The sequence below is a fragment of the Drosophila miranda genome, chromosome XL, assembly GCF_003369915.1.
Source record: "Drosophila miranda strain MSH22 chromosome XL, D.miranda_PacBio2.1, whole genome shotgun sequence".
Taxonomy (NCBI): domain Eukaryota; kingdom Metazoa; phylum Arthropoda; class Insecta; order Diptera; family Drosophilidae; genus Drosophila; species Drosophila miranda.
Window position 1 is genome coordinate 6008345 of NC_046673.1, and position 10735 is coordinate 6019079.

The following is a 10735-nucleotide window of genomic DNA, read 5'->3' on the forward strand; positions in this document are numbered from 1 at the left end:
GAGAAATGCCAACTCCTATGCCGCAATAATGCAAGCCCACAATCCTCACCGGTGACACAATCATCAAATCTACCAGCACACTTAGAATCTTAGGCCTCACAATTAACGCCAGATATAGTTGGAATTGTCACATAAATAAACTCAAAACAGACCTTGCTAGTCCACTAGGCTTTATTAAACACCTCTACATGTCTCTACAAATAAAATCAGTTAAAAATTAAAATTCTTTATGGAAGCAAGCCGGAATGTACTGTTTGTGGGCGCTGTGGCATCAACATGTTTTTTATCTGTTTAATTGCACTATGCTCGTATCCAAAGACCGCATATTTCATTTTAATACGGGTGTGTTTCTTTTTACTATGCCATTTTTCGCTGAGCGTATTCATGTACATGTATGTATGTATATGATTTTTGAGCTTCTCCTTAGCGGCTCGACCGATTTTTATTTGAATTTTGTATGTATATCTAGTAATTAGGAATGAAGAATATCAGACTTAGCAAGAACGAGGGGGAACGTTGTGAGTTGCTGCGGAGACCGCAACTCTACAGTTATACCCGATACTAAGTCAGTATGGCTCTCCTGCGGCAGACGCCGCTAATATTGAACCACACGACAAAGAGTGCGTGCGAGAGAGACAGAAAATCAGTCTGAGCGTGACGTCGGGGGCTGCGTAGCCAGTGCAAATTGATTTGTTCCTTTTGGCTATAAAAATGATCTGATCTGATCCAGATTCAGCAATCTGATAGATATGGTCATTATCTATGATTCTGCGTTTTTAGTTTTCTCGAATGTGCAATATTGTGGATGCAACAGATTTTCGTCCGTTGTGGGGGCGGAAAAGGGTGGGGCGAAATTCTGAGATATACGTTTTATAGTGAGATCTAACAGAAGTGCGGATACCAAATTTGGTTACTCTAGCCTTAATAGTCTCTGAGATTTGTGGATGCCCCAGATTTTCGTCCTTTGCGGGGGCGGAAGGGGGTGTGGCGAAATTTGGACACGAAACGGTCAAGGTCCGATATCACAGGAGTGTGGATACCAAATTTGGTTGCTCTGGCTCTTATAGGTTCTGAGATCCTTGAACTCATATTTTGCAATTGACAAAACCGACCATGAAACCTGTGTGTTAGAGAGAGACAGAGCGAGAAAGAATGAAATTGTTTTCTTGATTCTGGCTATAATCATTATTCGATCTGGTTCAGATTTTGCACTGTAGAAGATATGGTCATCCTCACCGATTCTGCGTTTTTGGTTTTATCGTATCTTTAAAAATGTGGATGCCACAGATTTTCGTCCTTTGTGGGGGCGGAAGTGGGCGGGGCGAAGTTTTGAAATATTTTTGTAGCAGTGACATATCACAGAAGTCTGGATCCAAAACATCGTTGCTCTAGCTCTTATAGTCTTTGAGCACTAGGCGCTGAAGGGGACGGACGGACGGACGGACGGACGGACGGACGGACGGACGGACGGACGGACGGACGGACGGACAGACGGACAGACAGACAGGGCTCAATCGACTCGGCTATTGATGCTGATCAAGAATATATATACTTTATGGGGTCGGAAACGATTCCTTCTGGACGTTACACACATCCACTTTTACCACAAATCTAATATACCCAAATACTTATTTTGAGTATCGGGTATAAAAATGCGAAATAGTAGAGCAGAGTGAACAGACGGACGAATCCAACATGAAATTGAAAATGTGCGTGTGAGCATGTCGCAATTGCGTGAAACTCAATTACGAAAGGCACGAGATCAACGAAAATAGCCACGAAAATTTGTACAGAGACAAAGAAAATGGCAGACAACGTCAACAAGTATATCGAGCGATTCTTTCCCCCTATTGCAGTCGACTACGAGCAAATAATGTCCCCATTTTCATGCGTTTAAATTCAAACATGCGTCGATGGTATGGATTGCGCATCAGGAACGGCTTGCTCATCGGCATTCCCAGATTGCGGCTTAGATTTGTTTTACATTGAATTCATAATCTTATACGGGGCATGTGTGAGCACGTGAGCGTGGGCAAACCACCACGCAACGCCAACGATTATGTCGCAGCAGGGCAGGGAAGTTCATAAGAGGTGAAATACCAACATGATTTGGTTTCTTAGCTTACCATCGCAGTGTTTATTTTAAAGGACATTTCATACATATTTAAATATTCAACAATTTAGAATAACGTTTAACATTTTTAATTCAACAACACCGATGAACTCCAATTCCGTCTTGATGTGGTGATCTTCTTCACAGTGAAGAGTTAACTTGTTTAACTGTGAACTGAAAATTGAATAGATTTACTAAATATTTAATTGTGCATTACAAATTTGTGCATTACCTATCCATTGCTATGGTCGCTACGGGCTCTATCTGATGCTGCTTTGTTTGCTCTACGGGTCGACGTCGGTCACATTATGTACCCGGTTATGTACGTCAGTCAGCAGCAGCTTTGGTGTTTGCTACCCATCTCCGTGCTGGGTTTGGTCCTCTTCCGGGTGCTCCATTATCTTGCTGCTCAACCGGGTTATATTCTGCGATTGATACAAATTGTTGAAATTATTGAACAAGGATGATCGGGCAATAGGAAACACACGGTTTGAGTGCGTTTCGAGCAGTATAGATTAATCGAAAGGAAAACTAAATCAGTTTAGTTGACGCTTAAAGTAGTGGGTGGGTCTAACAGAGGATATGGAGTATTACCAGCTAGTACCCAACTTAGTCACTCACTGACTCACCTTCAACTTGCGGTGTTTGGCCTCTTTGTCGTTGTCGGGCGGACTTTCGGAGCCATCTGTGGTCTTGATGAACGATGAGTAGAAGGACGAGAAGCTAGAGCCGTCCATGTCGTCGCTGTTTCCATTGCTGTCTGTGTATTTCTTTGTGCATATTTGTATTTCAGATTGTGTAAAAGCTAAAGAGAGAAGTTCGCTTATCTTACCTTCACGTTGGCTCGATTTCTGGAGCAAGCCTGGTTGGAGTTGTAGTCGCCTATGCCGGAGGCGATGGGCGAGTTGGCCTTCTTCTTGTTGGACGAATGTGACGGTGTGGCATTCGAGGCGGGCTCCGTCTTGACCGATGTGTCCTTTGACGACGGGCGTTGCAGCTGGGCGGGTGTGATCGAGTGGAAGGCTCCCTGTGTTTTGGGCGTCGTCGTCGCCGTTGTCGTTGTTATCGTCGGCGGCGCCACTATGACCTGTTGAGTCTGTCGGACCAGTTATTTAGATGCTGACTAGTGGGGAGAGTTTCCAGCTAACTTACCGAGAAGACGGTCTTGCTGTAGTTGGACTGCGAGGTGCTAGGCTGCTCCGGGAGCTGCATTGCGTTGGCTATTCCGGGAAAGGGCATGGGCTGGTACATCATGGCCGTGGCGGCTGCCGCCGCCGGGTGCGTGTAGAAGAGCGACGGGTGCGGATACATCACCCCGGCCACGTACTGGAGAGGCATTGCGGCTGGTCCCGCCGCCTGCTGTGAGGTGCTTGCCTGATCTGGGACCTTCGGGGCATGCTGATGGGGATGGTGATGGTGCTTTTGGTTTCGGGGCGTGGGGCTAAGCGCACCTGGTGCAGGCGTGGAGGGGGCTAGCGGGGTGGCTGGAATATAGTAGAAGGTGGGGAAGAGACTTTGCTGTGCCGAGAAGCTGCTCTGGGCGATGGCCGTGTGAGTGGTGTGAGTGGGGTGGACAGGTGGGATGGGGGCCTCGGGCACACCCGTTCCCACGCCCACACTGTTGAGAGTGGGCTGCTGCTTGGGCTTGTTGCCCTCGCCCTCCCAAGAGTAGGACCCGCCGCGCTTGGTGGCGTGCCCGGGACCAGTGCTGCTGTACTCGAGTATCTTTAGCGAGTCGATTGTGTTGGCCGTCTTGTTCTTGTTCTTTTCGACGGTACGGCGGTCCCCGCGTGACTCTCGGTGCTTCTTCAGCATAAACTTCTCCATCTCGTCGTTGTGCTTGTTCAGAAGCGACTCGGTGAGTGAGACGGGCGGGGAATCGGGAGTGCCAGCGGTGGTTCTGGTGTCCTGCCCACCACTGGAGGGACCTTCGCCGCCGGAGGTGCCCGATCCCGATCCAGAGGCAGAGTTTTCGGCGCCCGACTTGTCGGGTCCAGTGTTGTCGGGTCGAGAATTGCTGGCGCCAGAGATGTCGGGTCTAGGGTGGTCGGGTCTAGAGTTATCGGCTCGAGAGTTTTCGGCCCGAGAGTTTTCGGCGCCGGAATTGTCGGGTCCAGTGTTGTCGGGTCTGGAATTGTCGGCGCCGGAATTGTCGGGTCCAGAGTTGTCGGCCCCAAAGTTATCGGCCGCAGAGTTATCGGCCCCAGAGTTATCGGGCCGGGAGTTATCGACCCCAGAGTTATCTGCGCATGAGTTTTCGGCGCCAGAGTTATCGGCGCAAGAGTTTTCAGCGCCAAAGTTGCCGGGGCCATAGTTGTCGACTGCATAGTTGTCAGCAGCAGAGGTGTCGGCGCCAGAGGTGTCAGCGGCAGAGGTATCGGCGCCAAAGTTGTCGGCGGCAGAGGTGTTGGCGCCAATGTTGAAGGCCGCAGAGGTGTTGGCGTCCATGTTGCCGGAGGCGCAGGTGACAGTGCCGGTCCCGGAGGTGGCTATTATTGTGCCGGTTCCCGTGACCGTACCAGTGCCCGTTCCAGCATTGCTTGTGTTGGTCGCACTACTCATGTGTATATTGCTGCCGCTGGTCAAGTGGCCTGAGGAGCCACTGGCGCCACTGCCCTCGAAGCCGTTCAGGGGGCTAAGCGTGCTGCGGGCATCCTCGCGGGTGCTGCTCACATCCGAGGACCCCACTTTTGGCGGGTCGACTTCCACGGGTGCAGTGACAGGCTTGCTGTTAAAAAAACGCAGCAGGTTCTCGTTATAGTTTAGTTGATTGTAGCTGGGTGGCGTCTCAATGGAACTCTTACTGTCATAGTAGTCGTGGTGGGGCGAGATTTCACCCAACATGACGCTGTCCCGCTCTGACACAGTCAGCTCGTTCTCGTGCGGCAGCTCCAGCTTAAGGTCCGCACGCGACACCTCGTCCATAAGTGTCTCCATGAAGCTGGCCAGGGCTTGGCACCGGCGCGACACCTCCTGCTTGACCGTGTCCGAGGGTCGAGAGACTTTCTCGGCCAGTAAATTCACGATTTCCTCCTTAATGCGTGTGTTCTTGTTCTGCAACTCCTCCGCGATCTTCGGTTCCGAGTTTGGCGGCGTCTCAAAAACGTTACATATCTTCGGACCTACCCACACGGAAGCAACAAAAATTATCAATAAAGAGTTTGGTCAGGGTGTCTTTGAACAAGGAGGTTATAATTCCTCTAATTCTTTTATAGCACATTTATGTTAGTGAAAAGTTTAGGAACTAAAAAAAATGTCAGCCCAGGCCAAAAAATCTCTAAAAAACACATTTCCATATACTTTTGTACCGATATTATTTTCTAAATTGATTAATATTCAGCTAGTTTAACAAAATGGCATATAACTTCATTAACCTTGATGTGAAAACCCATTAAAATAAGCGAAACTTCGCTTTTTCGGTATTTTTATGGTATTTCCTTTACTATTTTTTTTTCTCCTATAAGAAAGATGGTTCCTGATAAAAGTTGTTCCTCAATAGATATAATTTATTTGGAAAATACTCGATACAAAACCTACATTAATCATCTTTTAAAATAAATTAGCTGCATTAGAATATTCTGTTCCGTTTCACAGGTTTTTCTAATTTACAAGATTAAGCCAAAGTCGACTTATATAATTATTCCACATGATTATTGCTATCATTATGAAAACTGAAAATTGAATGAACCGCATCTTTTGTACAAAACATAAAGCTAACAAAATGCTATCGAATCGCCTAAGAAAACCTGGGGATAGATTTGGTTTTCTATGTATATTTTTTTGTACATCAAAAGCGGACAAACGTAATATAAAAAGATAAAGCCCAAGCAATCTGAAATCTAATATTTAAAGCCCAGAAGAGTGAAATGTAATACAGCTTGGGAAAATATAGAACTTCCTAGGAAGCGCATTATAAAAGCTATATAGAAACTCACCCTGAAACACACGATGATGGCCGACGACAAACTCGAGCTTGCGCGACCAAGGGTTCACGAAACTGCTCCACTCCGTCTCCAGAAGGATGTAGCAGCCGTTTTGAATGAGAAAGCGATAGGGCTTGCTGCAGAAGGAGGCGCCGGCCGTTTGGCCTTTCTTCATGACAGACTCGTATATCTCCTTAATGACGGGGAGGTCATCGTGGTGGTAGAGGTCCATGATGGATCGGCCCATTAGGTCCTGCGGAAGGTAGCCCAAAGCACTCACCGCCGCGCTATCCACGTGCGAGATGATGCCGGTGGCCGTATGGCGGATGGCGAATTTGGGGCTCCTCTGCGAATGGATCTCCTCGGGAACTGTGGTGAAAGAGAAAAGGGCCGGTAAGAAAGAGACTACTTAGAGGAGAGGCTGATAACCTACCTCTGTAGCTGCTCTTGATGGGGGTAGCACAAATGACGAGCAGCATGTTGCTGCTATTTGCGACCATGTAGTTGTCGGAACGCTCTTCTTCGGGCGCCTCGCGGAATGACATTCCCAGGCGGAAGGGCTCGTAGTTCACGGACCGGCCGATCACTCCGTAGCCACTGGTCTGAAGGCCCCGATACTGGCGCAGCATCACGCAGAAAGTGCTCCTGGCATCTTTGGGCATGCTGCAGCGCGACTCTGCAATGGGAATGCCCGTGGTAATCTGGCTGGCGAACGTAGCCCGGTCCTTGGTGTGCACAAAGTCGATGAAGGAGCGGCCTAGCCACATATCACGCGGAAAGCCCAGCACGTCCGTGATACTGGGCGTGGTATAGAGCACGATGCCGTCGTGCATTGAGATCACACAGCAGAAGCTGTCCTCCTTCACGCGCTCCGTCTTAGCCGGGCCCGTGTCCAGCTTGCAGGACTCAAAGGTCTTCTCCCACTTGCCGCCTGGTGCGTTGCCGCCATGGCAAACGCCGATGCCCGGCATCAGGGTGGACACAGAGAGGGGACAGGGCAGCGAAAAGGACTGGGACTGCTCCGACTTGCCGACCACGCAATTGTGCCTTGCCTCCAGCTGCTCGCCAAGCTTATGGTCCAACGAGGACGGCTGGTCGCCCAGCTGCTGTGTGGTCGCCAGCACATGCAGGATTTTCTGGTCGCAGGCTGTGCTGCTGGAGTGCGGCTGCTCTTCGGCTCCCTCCAGCGACGAACTGATGCTCGCTTGAGCTTGTGTGCATTTGGCCTTCTTCTTCTTGCGCGACTTCTCCTTGTTGCGCTTTATGGCCATGTCGCTGCTACTAGTCTGTATTGAGGGCTTGCCCCCATAGCCGCTGCTGCCCGACGAGTGGCTACCGCTTAGCATGGACTTTGAACTGCCACTGTAGGGAAGATGCATACGTGAATTAGATTTTGGGGAGGGAAGACGCTGGAGGTCACTCACCTGCGCTGCGACTGACTGTTGCTGCAGCTGTTGGAGTAGGCCGAATCGGACACCTTGGTGTTTTGTGTGGACTCTGTTGACTCGCCTTCCATTGTGTCTGTGTTTTGTGGCTCTCGTAGGATTTGTTCGGAAATTCGGCTCTTAGAGAATATAAGAGAAGGCAAAATACGGGTTTAGGATTAGGTTCTTAATCTTTATTACGTGATATCATCGAATCTGATCATTAAAAATTCCCAACAAAATATTCATCGTTTACTAAACAATAGAGGTACATCAATTTAGCTTCATATGTGTAACACCCAGAAGTAAGCATTTCCGACCCCATAAAGTAACGATATTCTTGATCAGCATCAGTAGTCGAGTCGATAGAGCCTTGTCGCCTAGTTCTCAGAGACCATTAGAGCTGGAGCAACGAAATTTGGTATCCATACTCTTGTCTATCAGATTCGGATCATCATTATTATACTAAGAAGGAACAAATGCAATTGCAGTGGATTCGCAACGCCTTCCAAGCGCTTACTTGTTTCTTCTCTCTCATACACTCTTCCTCGTGCAGTGTGCGCCCTTTGGCGGAGGGGAGCTGACTGGGAGGGGATACTGACTGGGGATTGGATATAAATGTAGAGCCGAGATCTTGCTCACAACGTTCCCGCTCGATTCATAATCTAGTACTAGTAAAGATGATTGCTTTAGGTAATGATGTGGGGCCCCGTTGTATGGGATTTTTAGCGGGCTTTTTTCACAAAGAGTACAGGGGTATATTACATTCCGTTAGACACGGAAGCTCCGTTCTACATGGTAATACAGGCACCTTCAAAGTAATGCCATATCATACAAAAAAAATGAGGAAAAATTAACAATGATAAAAAACATCATTATTGGGTCACTATTTCTTCAGGTATATTCCATCTATCGTCGCGAATCAAAAATCGTGTGCAAGGTCGTGCAATTTTCTTTTCAATTGAGTAATTTCTGTGGGTATCTGCGCTGCAGATGCCGAGTAAAAATAATGAAAGTGCGCAGTCACAAGATCGCGGTTTTTAAAAAAGTTTTTGGTGGTATATTGTATTTATATATATATACATATATCCAATTATGAGGAAGTGATCTCCAAATTTGTTTCTCGTGCTAAGTACAAAATGACTGTCGCACATTGTTATTATTAAGCATGCTATCACTAAAAATTAATATGGAATATTAATGTGGAATCCGGCTGTGGCACCCCCATATATGCGGATATTTTGCTATTGGAGCCCGAAAGCGATCCTCAGCAGCGTCCACGGGCATTCTCTTATGAGCTTTTCGCATGTACATACGTGTCGGGTCGAGCAAATTTGAGGCGACATCTGGGAGTATTTGGGAGCAAGCTGGAGCGTCCCAAAGGGTAAGCTGAAGCCGAGAGTTACATATGTATGTACATCTTTGAATGCGCGTCACAGCTGAGTACGTAAGTTTATCACAATATGTCCCAGTATACCATGGTAATGAATGAGACGATCGTCGATTGCCATTCATTCATTCATTGCCATTCATTGTATGCGCAGTGCGCAATAAGGCTTACTGGTTGTATTCAGCGAGGACTGCCAAAAAATTAAGATACTCGTCGTTGTAGGATAAGTTTACGAGTATATGTAGGTACATATCTATATGCATGAATGCATTATATCATTTTGTTTTGATGTCGTTTTCCAACGTGCCATACTGGAGCCGGTTGGGACAGGCGATTTTCCATCTCCCATTCGGCGCTCTCAGCCACTCCAGCCACAGGCATTTCGCTTGCTCTCGCCATGTCGCCTATCGCTTTTAATAATACACACTTAACACGTTACGAGTGGAAAAACAACGACTTTTGTTTATGTAAGTTGTTGCTTTTGCTTTTATTTTGCAAACATGATAATGCAAATAGTTCTCTCAGCCAAGGGTATTGTTTTATACAACAACGTGACGTCTCCGTCTCTCGCGTTGGGCTCACTGTATTCGCCCTGGGCTCAATCGGACTTTCCAAGAGCTGATCGGTATGAATTTACATATGCATATGTATATATTTACTTCACTGTGAACTGCTTAAGCTTCAGAACTGGCATCAATAAAAAAAGATTGTAGATGTGCCATAAAATGCATATCTGGATAGCATGCGCGGTGTATAGTGTAGTTGTTCTACGCTGGACGTTTCTCGACTTTTCTCGACCTACTTGTTGGAAATTCAAACGGGTACTGAATGATACCCGAGTGGGAAACGTGCACTGCGGCCCCAGCGTACTCGCTCTGGGGCATGCATGCATTCATTCCGTTCTTCGGCAATCCCGAATCTGCATTGCCAGCCTCGGCTTTTATCGTTCGGCATTCATTCATCGCTTCAGTATACATCTGTGTGTATGTATGTGCAACAACGCTTTGGTTTCGCCTTAACCCTTAGGTAGCGTCCAGTTGGCATTGGCTAAACTGGTGCAATATTATTCACTAACTGTATATATAATTTGGCATTGAGATTTTCCAAGATGTGGTACCAACATTTGTCACCGCACAACTGAATTTTTGTCATTTGGAGATCGGCTTGTATGAACCTCTGTTCCACAGCATGTGGCTGTGTAACCCTCGGGCACCGGCAGTGGGTTAAAAAGCAGCAGCGCAATCAGACAGGAAAAGATGCCGACGCATCTGGCTTCGACTAGGCACTGGGGGTGGTTGGTCCACTGGGTGAGAATTCGGATGGGCGCTGCTTTGAAGGCACGTTGATAACACTTTGTGCTCGAATTTTGCAAGTTATGCGGGGCTCGGGCGCTTGAATGCCTGTGTGGAAGTGGGAGTATTTTTGTGGGTCAGTCACGCATTTCGGCCACGTGAGCAGCCGGCGAGCATCATCACCACCTGCCACTCTTTCGCCCTACGCCTTGGCAAGGGCTGCTGCGACCCACATGCATACACACTACATACCACATGCATAAACTCTGGCTCCAGTTTGTCCTCCGATAGTATGTTTAATAAATTCTGAGAGGAGTGTTATTACTCAGTCTGAGTACCAGCCGTAAAAAGTGGTGGGAGCCGACTGATAGCTTCATTTATTCGATTTTCAGAATTTCGCAGCTCTAGTATATTCAATTCAAGACTATCGTGTAGGCCTAATATTCGCCGCAAATTGGTTTGCAAGTCAAAAAAGTATGCACCTTGGCGTTGCAAGACTCGCAATAGAAGCGAAAACGCACTGCAGCCAAGATGTATGCTTTGTATGCCATTTTTAAAGGTGAACCGCAGAGATAGCACTGTGCAACACAATT

General features: G+C 47.5%; 1 protein-coding gene across 3 annotated transcripts; it reads right to left on the reverse strand.

Annotated features, from left to right (window-relative positions):
• Positions 1-2114: 2114 nt before the first annotated feature.
• LOC108152354 (period circadian protein) lies at positions 2115-9766 on the reverse strand. Of its 3 annotated transcripts, XM_017281638.2 has the most exons (9): positions 9510-9766; positions 7461-7600; positions 6470-7398; positions 6049-6405; positions 3266-5235; positions 2946-3209; positions 2743-2883; positions 2346-2538; positions 2115-2287 (listed from the first exon to the last, which is right to left on the reverse strand). In XM_017281638.2, exons 2-8 carry the CDS (start codon positions 7550-7552, stop codon positions 2467-2469), a joined length of 3825 nt encoding a protein of 1274 aa, XP_017137127.1. In that variant the 5' UTR covers positions 7553-7600; positions 9510-9766; the 3' UTR covers positions 2115-2287; positions 2346-2466. The 3 variants fall into 3 exon arrangements, with proteins under 3 accessions (XP_017137127.1, XP_017137119.1, XP_017137135.1); XM_017281630.1 differs by lacking the exon at positions 9510-9766 and having other exon boundaries at positions 2743-2873; XM_017281646.2 differs by lacking the exons at positions 2115-2287; positions 2346-2538; positions 2743-2883; positions 2946-3209; positions 9510-9766 and having other exon boundaries at positions 4682-4841; positions 4918-5235.
• Between the last annotated feature and the right edge of the window lie 969 nt (positions 9767-10735).

Excerpts from the sequence above, each read along its gene's own strand:
- LOC108152354 (XM_017281638.2), bottom strand. The coding sequence starts at position 7,552 with ATGGAAGGCGAGTCAACAGAGTCCACACAAAACACCAAGGTGTCCGAT. Across the intron at positions 6,406-6,469 it reads CATCAAGAGCAGCTACAGAG|TTCCCGAGGAGATCCATTCG; the intron begins GTAGGTTATCAG and ends CTTTCACCACAG. Across the intron at positions 5,236-6,048 it reads CCATCATCGTGTGTTTCAGG|GTCCGAAGATATGTAACGTT; the intron begins GTGAGTTTCTAT and ends CCGTGTGGGTAG.